Genomic DNA, 25888 nt, shown 5'->3' on the forward strand with positions numbered 1-25888 from the left:
TCCACAGTAGCTACTGTTAAAACTGAAGGGTTTTTCCCACATTCCCATGAATCCTGTGCTACCGGATAGAATGAAAGAAAGAACCGCTTCCTGCCTTTCTGGTATTGAGGCCGCTCAGCTTCCTAATGTCGTTTTTCCACTGCTGGGATTTGAAACAATCATGGGTGGGAGGCACAGCCAAGGTCAGGTTGTGGGACGTCGGGATTTTTGACACGTCTTTCGCCCTAAATTCAACACCAGTCAAAAGTTTAGAGACAACTTGTTATCCAGCAACATAGGAAGGTGTCTCTAAATTTTTGTCTAGTTCTTGTCATATGTCATGAAGGCTCAAATTGGGGTATAGTGGTACCGAGTACCACTGGTGGTACACGGCTCCATCTAGTGGCACTCAGGAACATGAAATAAAAATACACTTCTGGAAAGCTATAACTGACAGCAAACATTTTCCCCAAAAAAATCAAAGGATGCAGGGGCCACATTGATATTTTTTAAAATATTTATATATTATATTATTATTATTATATTATTTATATATTATATATTTATATTATATTTATATATTTTTTTTTAATATTTTGTTAAAAAGGCAAATTATTAGCAAATATTTAACTCGCTACTGTTGAAGTCGTAACCCACAGCAAGTTCAAACCCACCCCTTAACCCCCGATGTCCCCACTTAGCTCCCCTAGCACAGAAACACATTTACAGCAACAAACACGAGTATGAGTCTTATTTATGTCCTAAATGTCTTATTTGATCTTTTTATGTCTACTATATTGGGTAATATGAATGTAAATGTGACTATAGGGTTGTCATTTCATGTCTAGAGGGCTCTAATAATGTTAAAAAACAGATTTAAAAGGTCGTAAACAGGTTTTCTATGCGCTAACCATGGAAATATTCTGTTTAGAAATAAGTGATCCTAATTTGCAGAAATGCAGGAATGAATCTTTGGTTCATGGAGGACTACAAGGAGTAAAAGAACGATATGTTTTAACAAGGACACAAAAACGCTACAGCCGAACGGTGCCAGGACGACGCACGTCTGAGAAGTGAATAAGGTGAGGCACTTAATCGTTTCTTGTGTCCAAGAAATTGATCACAAAAATTCTAATGGAATTTGAACTTTGAGTGTTTAAACTATAGAGAAATGTGACAAAACGTGTGCCTGTCTAAGAAAAGTATATAAAGAGTATTGTGAGGATGTAAATACATTAGAAATAAATTCTAAATTTGAGAGCCAACAAGGTGATTTCCAAGAAAAATGGCTCCTGCGTTGTAGCATGGTTAACCTCGTCATTGAAGTCACGTTTTTTGCAAAAGCAGATGCTAACGTTTGTGGTCACGTCAACGTCAAAACCAAAGTAAGAAGGGTCACAAGTCACGAGTAAACATGTTTCCGTTCCGCGTTCTTCTCAGGAGATCGACTGAACTTTGCTAAACCTTCGTTGGCAGCTAATCACTCTCTCCAGTGCTGGCATTGCTCCCTATCAATTCAATTGTAAACTGACCCCGAGACTACTAGACTCATTTCACAGCTGGAAAAATGAAAGAAGTCGGATTCGCTGTGGAGATACAAATCTACGAACCAAAAGGAATTCAGATTGAACTCACCTTGTAGGCCACAAGCCAATCACAGGCCACGTATTCGGAGATAAATTGTTGTGGCAAAAATAAGCCGATCTAAAATGAGGGCCACCTGCTATCATCTAGCAGGCTCTCTCACAACAGAAAACGGCCAAGACGGGTATTGTTTGAACAAAGACTACATTTATTCTTTCCGGGGGGGGGGGATCCCACAGCTTGACAGTGTTACAAAAAGGCATGAACCCAAACATGGAACCAAAAGAGACATTAAGATGCGCGTCGTCCTCCCTCAAACGCTACGTTCACTTCTTGCAGGGCTTGTCGTTGTATTCCAGGAAAAAGTCGTTGCACGCCACAGTGAGGGCCCCCACCAGGATGATGAACTCGGTGAAATCCACCTCGCCGTCCCCGTTGGAGTCCAGGTCGCACATGACCTTATCCACCGCTTCCTTGTCTTGGGCGTTCTGCAAAAAAAAGTCCCCTTCATCTAGAGTTCAAACCCCCTTCGCATCCTCACCTTGGACTTACCCCCAGGTAGCTGCCCAGCTCGGTGGTGAGCATGGTCTTCAGCTCAAGCTTGCTCAGTGTGTATTTGTCGCCCTCGTTTCCAGAGTACTTGTGGAAGGTCTGGATCAGGAGCTGCATGGCGTTCTCCAGGGTGGAGTTGTTCTCGGAGTTGGGCAAAGACATTCTGCAGATAGAAGAAGAAGAAGAGCAGCCGTTGGTGTGGTGGAGTCGGGCTACAGGGTGTAATTAAACGGCGACACGGACTGTGCTGCTTGTCAACTTGGTTCTATTTCCTCATCACGCCGTTCTGCAAAGCCGGTCAAAGAACGTGATCCCCACTTGCAAAAGTTCCGGGACACCTTCTCATTCAATAGCATGACCTAGCGTGTCTAAACTTTTGACTCGCGGGTTGTCGTCTTACCTGGCTGGAGGGCGAGGGCAGGCCGGAGGCTCAGGTGCAGAGACAGAGGAGACAAAAGGCAACTGATGGCGAGGACGAGTAAGACCCCCGTCTTAAATACAGCCTTTACTCCGCCCACTCCCCCCCCCCCCCTTCTTTGTATACGCATCAGACACCTGTTGAGCGGACACAATGTAGACGCTACCAAATACGACATAACGATGTTACATCAATGAATGACACACGCTACGAAGAATACATTTTAGGAATACATGAGAATCCACATGTGGGCTTGCGTCGACATAAGCGGTTGTTGACATAACCGAATGAACTCATTGCCCACATACTCTGACCAGAGCTACCAGGATAACAGTAAGAAAGCAGTAAGAAAGGATTTCACAAATGACACCTTCGGATCTCACCGTTTATGTTGACGTTGACTTAAGCGGGCACCGCGGCGGACCAGGACCCGATGAGTCGGTCGACATTGATGGTTCATTGACATTGATTGTCGAGGCCGCTTCTTCTTCTTCTGCAATAAGATGCCACAAAATGCCAAAGAAAAAGCAAAACACAGCAGAGGAAATCCTAGCGAGGTGCGCTAGCATGCACGGTTTTTCCTAAACTCTGAATGTTACAGACTTTGAGAATATTAATATTTTTAGTTGTATTATTATTTAATTTAAACAAATCTGGAGAAAATACTAATATTTTAAATTCTATTTAATTTTTAAAAAATACAGAAAATCTGGAGATAATAATATTTTTAGTAGTCTTATTCAATTAAAAAAAACAATACTATCACAAAATATTAGTATTATTTAATTAAAAGAAATGTGGAAATACTAATATTTTGTGGTGGTATTATTTAATAAAACAGCAAATTTTGACATAGTAATATTTTTTGTTGCAGTATTTAGTTTAATAAAAAACTGAAAATCTGGGGATAATACCAATTATTTGGAGTATTATTATTTTTAGTTGTATTTCATATTTAAAAAAAAATACCTGGACATAATACTAATACTTATTTAATTATTTAAAAAACCTGGAGATAAGAGTAATATTTTTTGTATGTCATGTTGACAGTTTTTCCCTGCAGGATGGTTAATGTGTGTGTGTGTGTGTGTGTGTGTGTGTGCGAGTATAGTGTTGCATGCGGAGCACAATGGGACGCCATCTCCTGCGTGTCAGGATCTGGTTGCAGTGCTTGATGCACCAAAGCGCCGCTGACTAGGACTCATCAGGGATGCCACACTAGCTAATTTTAGCATCAGCGGCATCAGCAGGTACGATCGCACGTCAACCTCGGGGAACCACGACACACACACTAGGCCTCATCAATGACGACACACGACACCGTCAATCAGTATGAAGCTTTTATTGAGAGTTGGCACTCTTGGTATGGAGTCCTTCAATGCGGGTTGAGATCCCCATGGAGGGAAGCTTTACATGTTGAGAGCACGATGTTAGCCGTATGACAAGCATGACAAAAAACAAGCAAAGAAAAGCATGCCGCGTCGTCTCCATCTATGACGCCGCCGCGTTGGACTCAAGCTTGCTCTGACTGAGCGACTTGGCCAAGTAGCCAATCAGAGTGAGGTATTCCTGGAAGCTGACCTTGCCGTCGCTGTTCTCGTCCAGGCCGCACTGCATCTCCTTAATGGCCGCCGAGCTGTTTGTGTCCTGCAACAAAAGCCACTCCGGTCAATGTGATGAAGAGCAAAATGGAGCATGTTTGCATGTGGTTGTGGTGGTGGTGTAGGGGGGTTGGGAGGGGGGGGGGGGCTTTTCCTCACCTCCATGATGCCGCTAAATTGCTTCTTAACCATCTTCTGGAAGGACTTGCTGTCCAGGTTCCCCTTCCCTCTGCTAGAACTTACAAAGGTGGTCACCAGTGTCTGGATGGCTGACTCCATGTCTGCTGGGGGGGGACAGAAGAACACAGTAAAAATACTGAAGACGAGGGGAGAGGGATCTCAACATATCAACATATCATACTAAATCATATTACTATTATAGCCACATTTTCATTTTCTTTAAATTAATTACTAAAATATTGGTATTATCGCCACATTTCCTGTTTTATTAATAGTATTACAGCAAAAACATTAGTACCACAACTAAAAATATTATTATTGTCTCAGAATCCTCTTTATTTAATTAAATACTACATAAAATATTGGTATTATCGCCACATTTCTTGTTTTATTAATAGTATTACAGCAAAAAAAAATAGTACCACAACTAAAAATATTATTATTGTCTCAGAATCCTCTTTATTTAATCAAATACTACATAAAATATTTGTATTATCTCCACATTTTCTGTTGATTTTGAAATACTACAAAATATTAGTATTATCCATAGATTTTTTCTTTATTAAAAACTACTACAAAAAATATTATTAGTATATCAACGTTTTTTTTTTTATTAAATAATATGAGTCATAGTTCCACATTTTTTGTTTGTCTTTTTTTAACTAATACTCCTACAAAGCACTACAAAATATTAGTATTATCGCCAGATTTACTGTTTATTATTTTTCATCAATATTTTTGGTTATGACCCAAAAATATATATATATATTTTATATTATAATTTCCAAAAATATTTTTTAAAATGCATTTTTTCAATGTAATTACATTTGTAAAAAACCATCATAAAAGAAGAGAACATTTGGCGATAGCAGGATAAAAGTAAGTTATTACGGTACTAATATGTTTAGTATGTAGTAGGTGTTTTTGTAATAAAACAGAGAGGGAACGCTATTGAGAGAACGTAGTATTGATTATGCGGTAAATGCAGTAAAGTACAACAGGAAGTGAGGAAGGCGATACGAAGAGCTGATGTTAGCGTACGGTGTGCAAGGTGCAGGAGCGAGCCATGCACGCTCTTGAGGCGAAAAGGAGAAAGAGCGATGGAGGAGGAGGAGGAAGAGGAGGAGGAAGAGGTAAACAATGCGAGCTGTGATCTCTGACGGCGGACACCCGATCTCCGAGATGCCAACCCGTGCTCACGTTACGCCCCACTGTCCGTCTGCCGCTGGACCGTCAGCCCTGCACGCCGTATCTCAAGTAAGGGATGGAAAGCAGCAACAAAGGGTCACCTGCCTCAGCATGACATCACTGCACAAACAATGGCTGCTCCACCATGAAGACAAGTACCCTGTGTGTTTCACCGCAACGCTAACTAGCTAGCTCGCTAGCAGACGAGGCCACACGGATCTACCCCAATTTTTATTTCCTGGTCACATGACATGTTGGTGTAGAAAGGACAAGGAGATGTGCCAAGAACAAGGGGTGTTCAGGGCTGTGCCTCTCTATGTGGCTAGCTTTAGGGCCGCTTCTTTGGCAGGGTAATGGGATCTATGTAATATGCAGTAAGACACACAAGCACCATGTTTTCATCTTCAATATATGGGCCCAAAGTGTCCCACTGCAGCTAAGGTCATATGGGGTGACGAGGCCAAATCATATAATCATATCCTAGCGTGTTCCTCTTTGGATGACATAACGTGTGGTTACACAGTCACTTCCTATTTGTTGTCCGGCATGCTAATTATTATTATTATTATTATTATGGAACACATTGCATGCAGAATGCTATTCAAATAGAGCTGTTGTGTAATAGATGGAAACAAAACTAATCAGCATCTAATCACAGAATTAAGTATGGAAATGTGGAACTGACTTTTGCCAATTATGCAAATGAAGCCACAAAAGTCAGCTGCTTATGAGGTCAGCCGTCATGGATTCCATTTTGGAGCGGATCATCATCATCCCTGCAGTGCGGTTGGATTTGCGGAGAAGACCGACTGGGAAAGACCATGCGGCACGGCCAAGAACATCTGCCTGGAGTTGTTGTTATTGTTGCTTAGTTACACTGCTGCAAGATGATAAATCTCCATGAGACGCGACTGTCACAGCACAAAGCTCACGCTGGTCCACACTGGTCCACTCTGGTCCACACCCAAAGACGCTTCATGGGATGAAAGGAGCTCATCCTGCCTGCTAATGTGTCCACGGAGCACGCACACATTCACTGGGCCTTAGTCATGGGGAACTACCGTTCTTAGGAGCCACTCGCTGCAGTCAATCGGGTACTACGTTCACTCCTGTCAGTCGTCACAAAGTGAGTACTTGTGACTCAGTGAAACTCGGGTCTTTGTCAAGTACCCGTGATTCAGTGGAACTCGGGTCTACTTCAAGTACCTGTGAGTCAGCGAAACTCGGGTCTCCGTCAAGTACCTGTGAGTCAGCGAAACTCGAGTCTTCTTCAAGTACCCGTGACTCAGCGAAACTCGAGTCTCAGTCAAGTACCCGTGACTCAGCGACACTCGAGTCTCAGTCAAGTACCCGTGACTCAGTGACACTCGAGTCTCAGTCAAGTACCCGTGACTCAGTGACACTCGAGTCTCAGTCAAGTACCCGTGACTCAGTGACACTCGAGTCTCAGTCAAGTACCCGTGACTCAGTGACACTCGAGTCTCAGTCAAGTACCCGTGACTCAGTGACACTCGAGTCTCAGTCAAGTACCCGTGACTCAGTGACACTCGAGTCTCAGTCAAGTACCCGTGACTCAGTGACACTCGAGTCTCAGTCAAGTACCCGTGACTCAGTGACACTCGAGTCTCAGTCAAGTACCCGTGACTCAGTGACACTCGAGTCTCAGTCAAGTACCCGTGACTCAGTGACACTCGAGTCTTCATCAAGTATCCGTGACTCAGTGAAACTCGATTCTCCATAAAGTACCCATGACTCAGTGACACTCGGGTCTTCATCAAGTACCCATGAGTCAGTGAAACTCTAGTATCTGTCAAGTACTCGTGAGTCAGTGAAACTCAGGTCTTCGTCAAGTACCCGTGCGTCAGTGAAACTCGGGTCTACGTCAAGTACCCGTGACTCAGTGAAACTCGGGTCTACGTCAAGTACCCGTGACTCAGTGAAACTCGGGTCTACGTCAAGTACCCGTGACTCAGTGAAACTCGGGTCTACGTCAAGTACCCGTGACTCAGTGAACCTTGGGTCTACATCAAGTGCCCGTGACTCAGTGAACCTGGGGTCTACATCAAGTACCCGTGAGTCAGTGAAACTCCAGTCTTCATCAAGTACCTGTAGGTCAGTGAAACTCCAGTCTTTGTAGAGTACCATGGGTCTGTGAAAGTCACGTCTTCATCGAGCATAATAATATACGCAAATGCAGCTAGAGCAACAATTAATGACAAGTTTAAAATTTAGTGAGCAGCAGCAGAGTGAGTGAACGAGTTAACAAAGACGAGTACCCGATTCAGTAAAAACTCCTGAGTTGTGAATGACTGCTCGCACATCACAAGCAGCCACAATTAGGAGCTTGCCTGCATTAACCTAATTACTGAGCCAGTGAGGCCAAACACACATCAAGATTGGGTTTCATGTGGCCTTATCATGCCAGCACACACACACACACACACACACACACACACACACTTTTTCCTACACACTAGTGAGCATCTGTCACCAGCTTGTTGTTCATCATTATTTTTTAATTATTTAACACCTTACTGAAATTGTCACAACACCTTTGGAACAACAGCAGGCAGGCCTAGTGGTGTATGTGTGTGTGTGTGTGTGTGTGTGTGTGCGTGTGCGTTTAGGTCATACATTGTAATGACTGACAGGCACCAATTAGCATGTCCTTCAAGTGTAACGACACAACCATGAAACCATTTTTCCAACTGGTTAAAGAAAGCAAGCAGAGGTGAGTTAGTTTGTAGCGTTAGCTTCATAACGAGCACGAGGACGGCCTGCTTGGGTGAGCGAGTGCACATTCACACGTGCTTTGCCCTCAAGCATGACTCACAGGAGTCATGCCTGTTTACGTGCATTGCCTTGTTCGTTTTGCTCCTAACTGGAATTTGATAAAGATAAAGTCTGTGTGTATCTGAACGTTAGAGGTTGAATAGCTAATTTGTCCTTTCCATCGGGGTTCTTCAAAGTGTGGCACAGTGAGCCTCCCCTTACAGAACATAAACTGGAATAGACTGCTTGTATCGTAGTACTGATATTGAAGATTTTAGACACAGGTCGATATATCCCATATAATGTTACTGCTATTGGTCCAATAGCAACTATTACATACTATTGGAAAGACGCATTTATACGTGTTTTACATTTTTATGCACAAGACACAAAACGAGGTGATGACGCAACTGCACAATAGCAGAGATCATGTTTGGTGCAGTTTTAGGCCGTAAATACAGCCACAAAGTGGCAGAAGTGTATTTTATAAGGGCTCGGCATGCATCTTTCCCATGCAAGAATCTCCCCACAGCAAGCAGGAAGTGGAGCTGTGTAGCGTGCACAAGGTCACGCATTGAAGGGGACGTGTTAAATTTTTGTTATTTTCACGTAAAACAACCATTTGTGACATGGTTTTGATATTTTGGCTAAATATATATGGCTAAAGGGAAGAGTGGTTAGCGTGCAGGCCTCACAGCTAGGAGACCCGAGTTCGATTCCACCCTCGGGCATCTCTGTGTGGAGTTTGCATGTTCTCCCCGTGCATGCATGGGTTTTCTCCGGTTCCTCGGGTTTCCTACCCCATTCCAAAAACATGCTACATTTCCAAAAACATGCTAGGTTAATTAGCCCGGTGATTGGCTGGCCAGCAGTCCAGGGTGTAGCCCACCTCTTGCCCCAAGACAGCTGGGATAGGCTCCAGCATAAGTGGTAGAAAATGACTAAATTTAATTTCTATCGTCTAATTAGGAAAATATTTGATATTTAATATTGACTCTTAGTTTGTGGAAAGTCACCAACTAACATCGATAAACAAAGCCTTATTGTACATGCTTACACTGACCCCGCCCCTTTTGAGATATTTACCCAAACCTCGGTCACATGTATTTGAAAGTTCCGACCGCCAATGAATGCCACAACAACAGTGCCAGCGAGTGTATGGTGTCTTTGTACTACTGTACGTGCAACGCAGACTACACAAAGAATCGAACACGCTCCAGGTATCAGCGTGTCTTTCAGGTTGGACAGTACAGTGTTGCAACTACCAAGTAGACAGGTACAAGCAGGTTTACAGCAAGGCCGGTCTGATCACTTTATTCCCCTAGTATCTACACTTTATACAACTGTTTACTTGCAATATTTGGTACTACTACTTTTAAAATGACTTTTTCCCGGTAATACTATGTGATATTACCATCAATTTTTAAAAATTGCAACCTTGTACTTAAATATTCTGACTTTAATCAAACACATTTTGACTTTCTGGATAATGATCAATATGTAAACAGCAGCCGGTAGCGGAGTGAATGTAGTCCGTCCTACCAAGCACCCTAAAGGTGTCACTGTGACACTTCCTGTTATCTAGCTAGCCATCATCACCTGTGCATGTCGAGTACAACAACATCATTCGCACTGATAAGAAAAAGAAAGACCAAAAAAAAAATCTGACCTCCATTACACGGGTCACATGTGCCAAAACGGCGTGACGGGGACAACGTCGGGGTGACAGGGGATCGGGCCCGGCCCCCCCCCCCTGCCCCACTTTTAGCTGTAGCCCAAACTAATGCTGACAATTTGTACAAAGACCGCAGCAGGGAGTGACACTGAGCTCATGAATTAGTGAACGTGACACGGCTTGGGTTTCCCCGGACGTGTAAAGGGACGGGGGTTCGTTTACCAAGAAGGAGAACCTGATCCGGCAAGATGGCTCGGTAACGACGCAAGAAAAAGCATGGAAAATTCATGAGAAGGCCGCAGAAATACATACATACAATAGTATGCTTAAATCATGTCCATGCAGACAGAAAAGAAAGCATAAATGTTCTGACAGTAAAATGGAGAAAAAGCCGTACTCACCGATTGGATTGAGACTTTTGGTAAAGCTACAATCGGTGCAGCTTCTTCTTCTTCTTCTTTCTTCTGCGCTAGATGAGGCAGCAACACATATCTTTTCCGTGATTTCACTTCTCTCCCAGCCAACTTTTTTTCACTGTCACAGGGCGTGTGCGTGGGGGAGAAGGAATGTGGAAAGGGGCGCTGCTGCCTTCAAGTGTGCAGCATTCCCACTCATTGTGTGTCCTGAACTGTAAAAAAAAAAAACACTTTTTAAAAATGCTTTCATTTTAAAACTTTTATATTTCACTTTTGCATCTTTCTTGCGTCTCACTACATGTAGGAAACTGTTTGTGTGTGTGTTTGTACACACAGATACACAAAGGCCACACCCTGACACAAAACACACGCCTAATGCACAACACATGACAGACAGAGACAGTGAACGCCTCACCGTGCATTCTCCAGATAGTTGTGCATATGGCGTATAGATTTGATTGTTACAAACAACAAATTAGCACAAGAACATGTAAGCGTATGTAACTAGCGTATGTGCATAGGAGGAACCTCATAATATTGCTATAAAATCATAAGTTGTGTAAGCTCAGAATACAAACAATAGCATGACTCCAATAAATGTTCATGAAGAACTCACCTAAAAGGGTCTCTGTCCCCATCCAGTGGTCACTTGATTGAACTGCATGTATGTTGACAAAACAAAACCATGGAATTCCCCCTCTTGGAAACACTGTAGAGGTGTTGCATTTCATGTCAAATTCATTAACAAGGCGTTGTTTGTGTAAACAAGAGGAAATGACAAACAGGAGACTTGGGGTGTGTTAGGACACGCCCCTTGCAAGAATAAAACAACGTCTGATGACTGACAGTAAATACAGGGCTCCTCGTGTGAGTCACCAGTTTAAGGTTGTGTAATTGCCGGCCTTGTCTGGCTACACATGCTAGTACTTGCCAGCTAGTATCCACTTATGGATATCACTAAGTGGCTACACATGCTAGTACTTGCTAGCTAGTATTCACTTATGGATATCACTAAGTGGCTACACATGCTAGTACTTGCTAGCTAGTAGCTACACATGCTAGTACTTGCTAGCTAGTATCCACTTATGGACATCACTAAGCAAGCGGCTACACATGCTCGTATTTGCTAGCTAGTATCAACTTATGGATATCACTAAGCAAGCGGCTACACATGCTAGTACTTGCTAGCGAGTATCCACTTATGGATATCACTAAGTGGCTACACATACTAGTACTTGCTAGCTAGTATCCACTTATGGCTATCACTAAGTAGCTACACATGCTAGTACTTGCTAGCTAGTATCCACTTATGGATATCACTAAGCAAGCGGCTACACATGCTAGTACTTGCTAGCTAGTATCCACTTATGGATATCACTAAGCGGCTACACATGCTAGTACTTGCTAGCTAGTGTCCACTTATTGATATCACTAAGTGGCTACACATGCTAGTACTTGCCAGCTAGTGTCCACTTATTGATATCACTAAGTGGCTACACATGCTAGTACTTGCTAGCTAGTGTCCACTTATTGATATCACTAAGTGGCTACACATGCTAGTACTTGGTAGCTCGTATCTACTTATGGATATCACTAAGCAAGCGGCTACACATGCTAGTACTTGCTAGCTACCATCCACTTATGGATATCACTAAGTGGCTACACATGCTAGTACTTGCTAGCTAGTATCCACTTATGGATATCACTAAGCGGCTACACATGCTAGTACTTGCTAGCTAGTATCCACTTATGGATATCACTAAGCGGCTACACATGCTAGTACTGGCTAGCTAGTATCCACTTATGGATATCACTAAACAGACCAGCATGAGTGATATCTCAGACAGTAATTGGAACTAATGCTTTTTACACAAACAGTAAACAAGTAACCACCATACATGGCATCTGTAAAGCTGACTGTGACAGTGGATTGTATAGAAAAAGTACTGCAATTAATGTTATGTTACTGAAGTAAATACAAGGCCAGTATCGCCGAAATCAACACTTTGACTTGGACATCATTGAACAATTTGATTTAATTTATTATGCTGTTTTTTATTTGTTTGATTTAAATAAATCTTGACATTTGTCAATTAAATTAAAAAAATTAATTAATGCAGAATATATGGGAATTAGGACCCAAACCGACTTTTCCTACTGCAGTTATGTCTGCTACTTTAAAATGGGACACTCTGAGAGCACAAAGCATCCCAGAGACGACACCAAGCATGTCGGATAAAAAGCAATGAAAAATGGAGTTGGAGCCTCATGAAACATTCCCAAATGCCAAAGACGCAGTGACGCCCCACTGCCAGCGTAGCTGATGAAAGTGAATGTATTACCAAGTCAACAAGTGTGCAATGTGACCAGTGGACGTTAAACACATTGCAACATTTGTGCACTTCAGCTGTGTTAACAGACAATCGCCTCAAACTTTTTCCTTTTGGGAGTAACAAAAAAAAAAAAAAATAGTTGAAGTGCTGCAGCGAGCAAAAAGAAAGTCATAAAACAGGTACAATTACATCGCCGTGTCACCAAAACTTTTGCGAACGAGCCACTTGGGCTCCGGCCGCTGACAGCCCTTATTACTTAGGCTTAAGCCCTGACAGGAGGTGCACATTAGGGAAACACTTATAGCACTAACAAGCTCACTTGCTTCATCATCCAAAACCTAGTTTGCAGAAGTTTTGAGGTCTCCCAACATCCTGCTCTCCTCTGAGTCATCACTGAGGCCAGCCAACATGGCCACTAGTGGCTTTTAAATAGACACATTGGGAAAAAAATCGGAGATTTTAAGAATAAAGTTGTAAATATATGGTATTCATTCATTTAAGTATCTCCTGTTGTGTGTTGGGGGAAGGGGGCAGGGGGTACCTCCGGGTACTCTGGCTTCCTCCCACATTCCAGAAAACATTCCTGTTATGTGAACTGGAGGCTCTATTGTCCAGAGGTGGGAATGAGAGTGTGAATGCTTGTTTATGTGTTCTATGCTGGGGCACCATCATAAATTCCCCATGGACCCCCGTGTACCATGTACCTATTGTGTGGGGTCCCTGCCAGCCATGGGTCCTTGGAATTGTCCTCACTTCCGGCCTGGTTCTCCAGCTCCCCTGTGACCCTAATAAGAACAATTGAGCACAATGTTAAACTGATATTCATATATTGGAAATACTTTTTATTTTGCACAATTATTTAAAATGTAAAATATTTGGCGATTAGTACATATTAACCATATTGATCAAGATCGACAAAGTATCGTATTGGCGATACTGGTTTGCCAATAGTCACTATACAAATAATTAGCGTCAACTAGGTGTGACTAAATATCTTGGTTTACTCTATACTCTATCAAAACATTTAAATTCAACCATTTTCCAAAAAAGAAATTAGTCCTACCCTTGACGTTTTGGGGAGAAATTATCAATCGATGGCAATATGGAGACGCCATTTTTGTGGCGAACCGGGAAAATAGCCCTTGGACTTCCGGGTCTATTAACAGCAAAACTAAATAAGTACGAGCGTGATTGGCCGGAAGAGGTAGCTTCTGATTGGCTGGACGAGCTAGTTTATCACACGTCAACCAATCAAAAAACTCATGTCAGTAAATGTAACCGCCCAATGGGCTATCCAGAAGAGATGCCGTATGACGGTCACAAACACTTGAACACACTTTTAGAATGACTTTAAGACAACTTGGGAGTGTCGGGTGCCGAAACTTTATTGAACAACACGAGTGACAATATGAACATTCTAACAAAACAGAAGCACTTTATGCCTGAAAATAAGCAAAAGTAAACAATGAAGGCATGCCTTCGTAGGGATGGTCAACCTAATACACAAACTTGAAAAATGAAGTTTTAGTGCAGTTATTTAACCGAAAAGCAACAAACAAGCTTATAACAGTCATTTTTATGTGCCTTCCTATGTTATGCCGAAATGCAAAAAAAATAAGTTACTTGTATATTTTAAGTGTTTAATGCAAGTATGTACAAATATTCCAAAAGGAAACCAACAGACTGCTTATTTAATAATAATAATAATAATAATAATAATAATAATAATAATAATAAAAAGAAACAAAACACTTGAGTATCTCCTGCCTGACACATCGCCATGGAAACAGACTGATTGGTGTCAAGAGTAAGACTTGGGCAGTGCGAGTGCTGCAGGAATAGACGCAGAGGATCTTCATTGTGGATGATATGCAGACTCTTTATCCGATCAGGTCTTGGCGGCGTACATGGAAAAGGTGGGCAAGTGACACTAAATGAATCTTCTACAGCCAAACGTTACATTATGGTGGTCCGATATTCATCACTTCCTCCTTCAGCCGCTCGCTCGCCCGCTCTCCTTCTTCCACTCCCCTTTGCGCGTCTCAGCTCCTGCCGCTAAAAACCTCTGCAGCGCTTCCCTTCCAAACGCTTCCATCTCCTCCTCCAGAGCGCTGCCCTCCTCCTCCTCAATGTCCTCGTCTCCTTCCACCATGTCTTCCAGGATGTCAGCTAGGTCCTTGACGAACCTGCGGAAGTTCACCTGATCGTGCATGAACATGCCGTCACGGAAGAACTCGGCAGTTAGCTTTTGGAGCTCCTCTCTTTTGGAGGAGTCCACGCCGGCCTGCTCTGCCTTGGCAAGGTACGTCTGGAGGATGGACTCAAACTGGGCGAAGGAGACCGGCTGCAGGCCCTCCGCCTGAGCGCAGGCCTCCGGGGAAAGGCAGTGCTGAGGGGCTTTGGGCTTCCTGTGGAGGCGGTTCCTCTGCTGGCTCCAGTAGTCTGCTTGATGGAGGTCGGGAGGTGTCTTCCTCTCACCCCACAGGTGCTCCTCGTGGGGGTGGCGGCGGTGGTACCCAGTGAACTTGTCATCTCCGTGTTTGGTATCATCTCGCCACTCCCCGCTGTCCTCTTTCTTCTTCCACTCGTCTTTTTTCTTGTCCTTCCTAAAGTCCTGATGGCCTTTCCCGTTTTGATGATTCCCATGTTCCCCGTCATCCTTCTCTCGAGCTTGTTTTTTGGAATGGTCGTAATGTTTCCGCTCACCTTTTTGATCGCTGCCCATCCAGTTCCCATCCTTCTTCTTCTCTCCACTCCATTTCTCCTTGCCACGTTCCTCAAAACCATCTTTTACCTTCTTGGCCCCGCTCCACTTCTCCTTCGCTTTGTGAATCTCTCCATCTTTTCCTCCTGCCCACTCCTTTGTCTTCTTCTCGTGCTTGTTCTTCTTCCACTCCTTGTCCTCTTTCCACTCCTTGTCCTCCTTCCACTCCTTGTCCTCCTTCCACTCCTTGTCCTCCTTCCACTCTTTCCTCTCAGTCTTGTCAACACGCTCCTTCTTCTCTCCTCTCTCCTTCCAAGTCTTGCCCTCGTCTCCTCTGCTCACTTTCTCCTTCTTCCAGTCTTTATCCTTCCACTGGTTCTCCTCCTTGTGGCTCTTACGCTTCTCTTCCCCTTCCTTCAGCTTGTCTTTATCATACGCCTTTGCCTCCTTTCGCTCTGTTTTTCCGCCATCTTTGCGCTCCTTCCGCTCCCCTTCTTTCCATTCGGACTTTTTGCTCTCTTTCCACTCTTTCCTCTCGCCCCTGTCGTGTTTCTCCTTCTCTGCTCTCCGCTCATCCCCAGGTTTGGGAGATGCCTCCTGTTGTCCGTCTGCTGGCTGGCCCCTGGGGGGCGCTGTTGATAAAGGAGAAGACTGAGTAAAGCCACACAAACGATGAACTCCTACTCGCCCTGTCGCTTCCCACCTGGGCGCTTCAGCTCCGTGACAGTGGACCGGAGAGCTTCTAGTTCTTTCTGAAGGGTGGGCAGAGTCTCCAGCTCTCTCTTCATCCTCTCGTTCTCCTTCTGAAGGAGAGGAACGGATGCCATTTCTGATTTTAACCGGCTGTTTTCCTCCTGTCCCTCCGCTGCTTGACCCTTCACCGCTTTCAGCTCTTCTTTCTGCGCCTGGATAGGACACACAAAGAAATCAAATCAACAAACAAACATTTTTTTAACTCGTTAGCAGCTTAAAGTCATCTATGAAAGTGTTGCTGACTGCTTAACTCATTCGGAGATGTCACATGCTAGAAGAACACGCTTCATTTGCTCACATTTCCAGCCGAGCATCAGCAAAAAAATGCAATATAAAATATGAATAATTAGGCTAATGTTAGGAGACGTATATGTCACAGACGTCCTTGCATGAGTACTCAGCACGTTCGTCTTCTTATATTCCAAAATTTGCTGGAGGAATAAGCGCTATGAGGCACTTCTTCATTCTAACAGTAAGGAAAAGCTTGTAACAAAACACAACAGTGCCACCAAGTGGTCACCAGAAGGTGCAGCATTCCATAGCAGTAAAAGATGATGGATACGTTTTAAAGACAATTTTTGCTCCCCTTGTTTTTTTTTTCCCCCTGTATAAGTGATACTACATCAATGTAGTATCAATGAAAATACTAGTAGTACAATGATCAGCGTTAACTTTGGCAGCTGTGTTGCGTCTGGCAGTGATCATCTTAACGCTACATAATAATTACTTACTAATTTTTTGTAAAAAAATACACCTGCTGGGATGAGCGGAAGTAGAGTAATATGAGGTCAAACGCCCCCCCTCTTACGTGAATGCGCACTGACCACAAAACCGACAAACGGACCTGACAAAAAGTACCTTGATAACCACCGTCCCCTAATATTGTGAAGTGAAAATATCATGAAATGTGGGCGGACCTGAAGTTGGGCTTGCAGGACAGAAATCTGCTGGTTTCCTTTGGCGAGTTTGGTCAGAAGCTCGGCGTTGTCGGCGTCTACCGAGGACGGAGGAACATCTGGAGGAAGCCACTCCTGCAATTAAAAAGGAAAGGCGAGACGGGTTTCATTAGAAGTGGAACTAATCGATGTGTTATAACAGTCGGGGCTGTACTGACGGAACCCGTTGTATACGTATATACACACACACACGGGAAATAAAGTACTACAGCCCATCAATCATGTCTTGCGTCGCGTACACCGGTGCCTCAATGCAGACGCATAAAGCAGGCTTTAGAGCAGTCAGTGTACAGCTTGCATAGCAGTACAGCCGTTACCGTCTACCGAGACGAACTCAACACACAACCGTTATTGCCGTCCAAGAGTCGACATATGAAATGTCCTCAGGGGTTTCATGCCAAATTTGTGTTTCCAAGGAAGAACAGTCAAATGAGAGCAACAGAAGATGGAAAAGAAGGAGAAACACAAGCATCCGACTGACCTGTTTTCCCGGTTCCTTGGAATCTCTCAGCTCTCTGGTGGTATGATCACTCTCTGAAAATCATGAAACATGCTTTAACAAAGTTTTGAGTATATATTCACTTTTTATTTACAAAAGGAGGCGGGGGCATTATTTTATAAATAAAGGCAAAAAAATGAACTTTGTGTTATTATTAGTATCAAATTTTGCCTTCCAGGGTTCAATTCCACCCTCGGCCATCTCTGTGTGGAGTTTCCATGTTCTCCCCGTGCATGCGTGGGTTTTCTCCGGGTACTCCGGTTTCCTCCCACATTCCAAAAACATGCTAAAACATGCTAAAAACATGCTAGGTTAATTAGCGACTCCAAATTGTCCATAGGTATGAATGTGAGTGTGAATGGTTGTTTGTCTATATGTGCCCTGTGATTGGCTGGCCACCAGTCCTCTCGCTCGAAGACAGCTGGGATAGGCTCCAGCACCCCCCGTGACCCTCATGAGGAAAAGCGGTAGAAAATGAATGAATGAATGTATTTCTACAACGTGCTGCAGCCCGCAAACAGCCCCCGGATTACACTTTGGACACCCCTAACATACAATATTCATTACCAGTCGCGGGATTGGACGTCTTCTCATCCAATTTCATGAGAAGATTTGTCCAAATTTTGGACTGGTGCAGTAGAGCCCACCCTAAGTCGGGGCCTATGTCCGCCATGTCATCAAGTCCTGGTTCACCGTGCACCAAATGGACATGTAAACAAAGCGCCGTGTGTTGAAACATCTATTATTGTCTGGCCAAAGGTATGTGAATGTGGAGGCCATGGCTACTTGTGGTTATGTCCCCACTCTGAGGGGCGTCGGCAACCAACGGGTTCCACCGTACTTTGTGTTCATAATTGATATTATTAAAATTGTTAAAACGCTTAGCAAACCTACCATCATCCAGGTCCATGAAGACACCTGCAGGTACATCACAGCTCAGTCTTAGCGGGTCATCAACAGCGGCCTTCCATCACGTGCTCACAAAGGGGGGGACGCCTACCTGAGAACAGGACGGTCCCGAGGCCGACCAGGATGACGGCGCCCAGGATGCACTTGTTCAGGGAGAACACGCCCTCGTCCTGCCGACGTGGCAACTGGAACTCCTCCTCATCTTCCTCCTCCTCTTCCTCATCTATTCTCCCGATGCGCTCCAGAGACGCCAGGAGAGTCCTCTTCGTCTCCTCTGGGTCTCCTTGCCCCCTCGATTCCTTGGCCTTTTCTTCATCCGAACACGGGGAGTCTGGAGTGAACATAAATAGAACATAAATGTACGTGAAAATTACACACTGAGACAGAAAGACCAATATGAGAGAGGGAAAAAAAAAGACTTTGCCATGTCACATGAAACCACATCCACTCCACACAAATCCCTTAACCGGTGAACAAAAATAGCCACGTTAAAACACACGCACTATAGTTATTATGCTGCGTGGACACGACTAGGAGACTTTATTATTAGACCCCCCAAGCATGGCTGCTGTCTACACACTAGATCACCAACTATATGTGGTTTCTTAAGATTTTATTATTATTATTATTATATTTATTTATTTATTACTGATTGATTGATTTTCTTTATTCTTGATTTGTTTATTTATTTTTCATCTTATTTTGTGTAGAAAAATAAAAAGTAAGATATTTGAAAACAGTGGAATGTTTTTATCAGAGCTTTTCTTGTAGAAAATTGTGAACCAAAGCGAAGTTTTTAAAAAAAAATTATGTTTTTGATAAATGCGTTTTGTTTTTTTTTTTTGGAAAACCTGATGCAGCCCAGTCCCACCCAGACCCGAGCTCCAGTGGCCCCCCAAGTAAATTGAGTTTGAGACCCCTGCACTAGATAGAATTGTGGTGTAGCTGCAGTCTCATTTTAGTCCATCACTGTCCACTTGCATTGGGGACAAGCCAGACAGTAAACCACCAGACATCCAGGCAGATGGTGCCGGGGTGAAAAAACAGTGGCACCTCGGTTAACATCCAAAATATTTGCTAAAACGTTGCCTTGGTTTACATTGGCCTGGATGTTTAGCGTCCAAAATATAAATACCGTCCGGTTTGTTTACGCCACCATCTTGGATCGACTGTGTCTGTTTATATCAGAGATGTAGAGAGACATAAGAGACAAATGGACCGTGCCGAGTTATTCCAAATTCCACGGCTAAGAAGATCGTCATCGTTTCAGAGATATGTAAATGTGACGAGAGTGGCTCCGTCATCGAGGGTGACAATCGTTATTTATATCTTTAACGTTTTCATAAAAGGCAAAAAGAGGTGACGGCATACCTCCACAATAAAAGCGTGTTTGGTTTAAGCTGGAAAAACGGCCACAAGGTGGCAGAAGTGTATTTTATAAGAACTCTGCCTGCAACTTTTTTATAATTAAATAATGTGATTTTTACTAGAAATGCCTGCTTTGGTTCCTTCATCCTTCATGGAATCCTTACACTGTATAATAAACATATTTCTAGTCTCGTTGTTCATACCTGCGTGTTTTTCAGCCAGATCTGACTCCTCCCCTTCCTGTTGTAAATCCTTCTCCACCTGTAGAAGATAAGGTGTTCCCTCATGTGTCAACCTCCCTTCTTCCGAGGTGAGATCAACCCCTCCCAGAGTCTCCGTGCTCGGCGGTGAGCCCGAGGGCTCATCTGGGGAGGGGGTCACGTGGCCGGAGGCGTCAGCCCGGTCCGGGGCGTCGGGCGCGGCCTGTGGTTGGACGAGTGCGTGGCGGGAAGGAAGAGGGTCATCAGGGGGATGATGAGTGCTGGATTCTTCCTTTGTCTCTTCTGGTACCTGATTAAAAGAAGGTCAGAAGAAGAAGAAGCAGGTCATGAGAAGTAAAGTAAATTAGCCTCAGGATTGGAAAGGCCATGTTTGTTTTCTACCTATTCGCTTATTCGTCACGTTTGCTTTCGCTGTGAACAAATATTAGACTTGAGCTAAAGTCATGCTGACTAAAAGTGTGTCCTGTTGCTATCATAATAAACGTAAAAAACCCAAAAAGAGAATACAGAAATGAACATAATCCACTTGAATTTAGAATCACTGGTTCCCCACACAAACAAATGGAAACAGCAATAATCAGTTCCAGGGTCAAACACATTCTTTATATAACTATACAGGCCATTTTAAGAAAACATACTAAAGCAGGGGTGCTCATTAAGTCGATCGCGAGCTACCGGTCGATCGCGGAGGTGGTACTGGTCGATCGCGGTGTGACATTAAAAAAATATCATCCCAGCATCAATGCCGTCACTTGATTGACATACAGGGCAGCCATTCAGATGCCAACTGAATGTTGCCCTTCGGGCGACCAATCAAATCAAACAACGTCTCTAAGTGCAGCAGAACTTACGATGTCAGCCTATCATCCATCCCCGTTACTTGATTGACATACAGGACAACCAATCAGATGACAACTGAATTTTGACCTTTAGGTCACCGCTCATGCGTAAACAACGATGCAAAGTGCTAAGCTAGTCGGCGAATTGCGAGATTTTAAGCCCTCGCTAAAGTTTATGGTCACTAAAATGAGTGAAGGAGCTGGACCAAGTAAAAAGGCAAAAACTGGACCAAGTAAAAAGGCAAAAAACATATCACTTCCATACGGATATGGAATATTATACGGATATTGTGATACGGATATTATCCATGACTGATAAACATTTGGAAGTGTGCTTGAGGCTGGCTATCAGCAGCTACTGTCCGGACTATGCATCCCTGGCTGGTTCAATTCAGTGCAAGTCATCAAAGTAAACTCAGGTAATTACAAAAAATGTTAATAGTTAATTATGTGTGTTTTGCAATATTGGCTCATTTGGTTATGTAAGGTACATCAACATACATTGTACGTACAAATAATCCTCAATACATTTGAAAATAAATAGATGTTTTGCATTTTTGTAGTGGGTAGATCATTTTGACTCGCTCATTTTAAAAGTAGCTCGCATGCTGAAAAAGTGTGAGCACCCCTGTACTAAAGTGTAAGACGAGGTTGCTCACTATGAAATTTAAAAGGTTCCACTGATAACATGTTTATTTACCTTGGACTCCAACTTTGGGGGACCCTCTAAAGAGGCAGCACCCTCTGGGGGCTGGTTGCTCGGACCACCGGCTGGAAGAGACACATTAATACGAGATTGATTAAGACACCCAGATCCGTAATAAAGATAAATTGTGTTTGTCATATGTCAAGTAGTTTTGTCAACCTTGATCATGACGCTTGGTCACTTCCTCCAGAGGCCTCACGGTTTCAGTAACAGTCTCCTGGTAGGAAATACACACAATATTCCATCACTGAAATCAATATCCATGAGTACACGCTGGATACGAATGCTAATCTTTGTCTTTTCATGACACACAGCAAAGAAAAGAAAGAGGACAGAAACCTGCTTCCTAATCAGGCGACCCAAAATAAACCCAACTGGGACCAGTTTCCTTTCTGTTCCTCTAAGAAGGCCCGCTCTGTGATTGAGGTTGAGCGCAGTGACTTGGCAATACCTCAGGGTTGAGGATGGTCCAGCTGTTGTTAGCAGTGTTGCCACCAGACATGGCCCCGCCCCTTTGAGCTAGGCTACGCTTGTCTCCTGCAACACACCAGAACAGACCGTCTTTGCAGGAAGCACAAAATAATAATAACAGGTGCAGATTCTGTAATATCTAGAAAGATTTTTTTGTGCTGGTTATTGTGTGTAGCTGCTCTATAGGAGTCCACAACTCAACTGCTAAAATAGCGGGGTTTTTTTTTAATGTAAAATAAAAGAAAACTAATCCGTAACAAGCAGTTATTAGCATTTTTTGAAATATTAAAGTATGTATTTTTTTGTAATTTTTTTAAAGTTATAAATATTAAAAGAATAAAGCCAATATTGGAATAAAGTAATAATTAGGAGAAGAACATCTACAAAAAGAATGTGGGGAAAAAAAGCTGTAATTTTACAAGAATTGAGTCAAAATATTCAGAGGTATTTTAACAAGAAAAAAGACAATTGCATGAGAATAAAATTGTAAATAGCGGGGTTTTTTTTTAATGTAAAATAAAAGAAAACTAATCCGTAACAAGCAGGTTGCTCAAGTGAACCAAAGTAAAAGTAATACTTTGCTCATTCCTCATCAGAAAGAGTACATGTTGTCAATAAAGTCGGTATAGTAGTAATATATAGTAGTAATATATGCGACTCTCGTGAGGAAAAAGCGGTAGAAAATGAATGAATGAGTATGTATATTTAGCATGTACACCAGCATTTATTAGTATTTGTTGTTTCGTTTTAAGGTTGATTTTCTATAAGCACTGTATGAAAGTGTGGAAGGAATACTACATGACAAGAGTACTAAGCAGCCAGCGGGGAATATTTCATGTCTACCGTTCAATGCCCAACATATGAAGGTCCATGGTACGTGTTCTATTTAGACACACCCACATGATTTGAATACGTGCCTCTGCCCTGAGGCCTCGCCCGTTCTGTCAACACTAAACAGCCACCGTCATGTGTTCTTACAAGTTTGCAGTACATGTTTGCGCCGTGCACAGGAAGTGTGTTTCCCAGGAGCATTTAGTGTCATTAATAGTTTGTGTGTGTATTGTGAGAGTTTGGTCACCCTGACTTTGTTTTTTTTTTTAGCAGGGAAATGTTTTGGCCGAGGCTTGGGTAACTAAGGCCTTGGAGGACAACAGAATGGGGGGGCGACCATTTCAACGCCACCGGGTTCCTAATGGACGACGACAAAGCAAGTCTGGTACCCAGTGGAAACACTACGGTCCAACCCAGCACGGTCCGTGCTAGTCAAACTTCTGTTTGTTAAACTTTCAGAAGGATAGGAAATTCAAATACCGCCATGTTCGCTTGCTAACATTAACTTGTGTATATAATTAATATTAAGTACCTGCTTCCTTGGTTTTTGTGAGTCATCTTTTTCCAAAAGATTAAAAACCAAAGCAATTTTCCCTGTCAATTAATAACATAAAAGAGCAGCCAAGGGACCATTTGTGGACCGTGGCTATTTCTTGGCCAGCGAAAAATTCTAAAATAATTTAACAAGAAAATGAAAAAAAGCCCAGCAAACAAGGGAAAAAAAATCTACATTTTTTTACAGAAATAAAGTGAAAATATTGAGAGAAAAAAAATAATCAAAAAGTGTAAAAAGACTATTTTTTAAAGTCGGAATATTATGGAAAAACAAACCAAAAAACTTAACAAGAAAATAGTTGAAATAGTTGGAGGGGGAAAAAAACAACCAAAAAACTGGGAAAAAAATGGACAAGAATCAACTCATTATTAAAAATAAAAAATAATGTCATTTTATCAGCATTTTTTGAAATATTAAAGTATGTAATTTTTTGTATTTTTTTTTAAAGTTATAAATATTAAAAGAATAAAGACAATATTGGAATAAAGTAATAATTAGGAGAAGAACATCTACAAAAAGAATGTGGGGAAAAAAAGCTGTAATTTTACAAGAATTGAGTCAAAATATTCAGAGGTATTTTAACAAAAAAAAAAGACAATTGCATGAGAATAAAATTGTAATATTATAAGGAAAAAACATCCCGAAAAATGGAAAAGAATGGACAAGAATCAACTCATTATTAAAAATAAAAATAATGTCATTTTATCATCGTAGAGTTTAAATATTAAAGTATGTAATTTTTGGTAAAATTCTTTAAAAAGTTATAAATGTTACGAGAATAAAGCCAAATATTGGAATAAAATAATGATTAGGAGAAGAACATCTACAAGAAGAATGTGGAGAAAAAAAGCTGTAATTTTACAAGAATAAAGTCAAAATATTCAGAGGTATTTTAACAAGAAAAAGACAATTACATGAGAATAAAATTGTAATATTATAAGGAAAAAATAATGTCATTTTATCAGCATTTGTTGAAATATTAAAGTATATAATTTTTTGTACATTAAAAAAAAAGTTATAAATGTTACAAGAATAAAGCCAAATATTGGAATAAAGTAATAATTAGGAGAAGAAGAATGTGGGGGGGAAAGCTGTAATTTTAAAAGAATAAAGTCAAAATATTCAGAGGTATTTTAACAAGAAAAAAAAAACAATTGCATGAGAATAAAATTGTAATATTATAAGAAAAAAAATGATGTCATTTTAGTCCCATAAAGAGAAACAACATCAAGTTAAAGACGTACATTAGATGTACATTTAACGCCATGTAAGCCACATTCCCCTGGTAGTGACACACTTGTTCAGCAATTTAGGTCTTGTCTCCCATGAGAAGCATTGTGAATCTAGCCTGAGGTCCAAGGAGCATTGCGGTGCATATAGTGGGCTGGTTTAAATAGATAAGAGCTAAATATAGCTGCTGAGATTGACTGGAGACAAGAGCCGGGGGAGCACATCGGAGGTGGCCGTGGAGAACACCCGGGACAGAGGACAGCTGTTATTGCCCAAAATGTAACAAAAAACAGCAAATGGTGTCATTCTTTTGGGGTTCAGGTCACATATAAATGCTTCAAATGCTTAAATTCGTATTAAGTGTAACAGGAACGAGTGGCTTGTGGCTGCAACTCGACTTAAACCGTAGGTTGAAAAACTACCAAAAAAGGTCAACAACAATGTCGCCATGACAGCTGCGAGCATCACGCGCAAAACCGGAAGTAAACACATGGCGCTACTGTTGATGGGGACTACAACAGGAAACGTCATAAATGTCGAAGTGTACGCGCATAAATTAACACAAACATACATAAATAAGTGTATAAGTCGTTAAAACTCATTTGTATGCCAGAAAAAGTGTGTCAGAACCGAATGGTAATTTTACTCGAACCGTCTGTCCGCCGATAAATGCGACGTAACGTCTCATACAGCAAAAAAAAAAAAAAAACTCACAGCTTATGAACGCTATTCTACATTCCTTCTTACCTTTCTTGGTCCGTTACTTTATCCAAGTAAAGCCGTCCAGTTTCCGAGAGATTCTCCTTTACTCCTACTTCTTCCCATCCAAGTTGGAGACTGTAACATTTTAGAACGTGCCTCTGAGAACTTTCAGGAACCTCGCTCCTCTAGTCCAATCACAGTCGAGATTTCTCGATATCCCGCCTCTTAGTCTTCACTTCGACCAATGGCGGAGCGTCGTTAATGTACTTGTTTTAAAAGTGTCCGCGTTGATTGACATATGGCAGGTGACTTTAGTACAATAAGCAGTCACTCACAGCATTTAAAAAAGGCACAGAACAGTAAATATTATCATTAATAATAATAATAATTTCAAATAAAATAATGAATCTCAATTCAAATCATAATTGGTAATAAATTATATGTC

At 42.1% G+C, this 25888-nt stretch overlaps 3 protein-coding genes across 6 annotated transcripts; all 3 read right to left on the reverse strand.

Annotated features, from left to right (window-relative positions):
• Positions 1-739: 739 nt before the first annotated feature.
• Positions 740-13809, reverse strand: s100t (S100 calcium binding protein T). Of its 3 annotated transcripts, XM_058083977.1 has the most exons (5): positions 13762-13809; positions 13403-13483; positions 2917-3026; positions 2116-2278; positions 740-2051 (listed from the first exon to the last, which is right to left on the reverse strand). In XM_058083977.1, exons 3-5 carry the CDS (start codon positions 2997-2999, stop codon positions 1890-1892), a joined length of 408 nt encoding a protein of 135 aa, XP_057939960.1. In that variant the 5' UTR covers positions 3000-3026; positions 13403-13483; positions 13762-13809; the 3' UTR covers positions 740-1889. The 3 variants fall into 3 exon arrangements, with proteins under 3 accessions (XP_057939960.1, XP_057939961.1, XP_057939962.1); XM_058083978.1 differs by lacking the exon at positions 2917-3026 and having other exon boundaries at positions 13762-13800; XM_058083979.1 differs by lacking the exons at positions 2917-3026; positions 13403-13483; positions 13762-13809 and adding an exon at positions 2516-2564.
• si:ch211-105c13.3 (uncharacterized protein LOC325758 homolog) lies at positions 3860-13804 on the reverse strand. Of its 2 annotated transcripts, none has more exons than XM_058083982.1 (6): positions 13762-13804; positions 13403-13483; positions 10982-11074; positions 10351-10577; positions 4294-4418; positions 3860-4180 (listed from the first exon to the last, which is right to left on the reverse strand). In XM_058083982.1, the coding sequence occupies exons 5-6, from the start codon at positions 4411-4413 to the stop codon at positions 4025-4027; spliced, it is 276 nt and encodes a 91-aa protein (XP_057939965.1). In that variant the 5' UTR covers positions 4414-4418; positions 10351-10577; positions 10982-11074; positions 13403-13483; positions 13762-13804; the 3' UTR covers positions 3860-4024. The 2 variants fall into 2 exon arrangements, with proteins under 2 accessions (XP_057939965.1, XP_057939964.1); XM_058083981.1 differs by having other exon boundaries at positions 4294-4415; positions 13762-13794.
• Positions 13810-14067: 258 nt separating the features above from the next.
• Positions 14068-25660, reverse strand: pbxip1b (pre-B-cell leukemia homeobox interacting protein 1b). Its single transcript, XM_058083963.1, has 11 exons — positions 25489-25660; positions 22105-22190; positions 21813-21870; positions 21648-21718; positions 20091-20397; positions 18611-18850; positions 18505-18528; positions 17593-17645; positions 17073-17186; positions 16106-16307; positions 14068-16034 (listed from the first exon to the last, which is right to left on the reverse strand). Exons 2-11 carry the CDS (start codon positions 22153-22155, stop codon positions 14692-14694), a joined length of 2463 nt encoding a protein of 820 aa, XP_057939946.1. The 5' UTR covers positions 22156-22190; positions 25489-25660; the 3' UTR covers positions 14068-14691.
• Between the last annotated feature and the right edge of the window lie 228 nt (positions 25661-25888).

The sequence above is a fragment of the Doryrhamphus excisus genome, chromosome 10 (assembly GCF_030265055.1).
Source record: "Doryrhamphus excisus isolate RoL2022-K1 chromosome 10, RoL_Dexc_1.0, whole genome shotgun sequence".
Lineage (NCBI taxonomy): Eukaryota > Metazoa > Chordata > Actinopteri > Syngnathiformes > Syngnathidae > Doryrhamphus > Doryrhamphus excisus.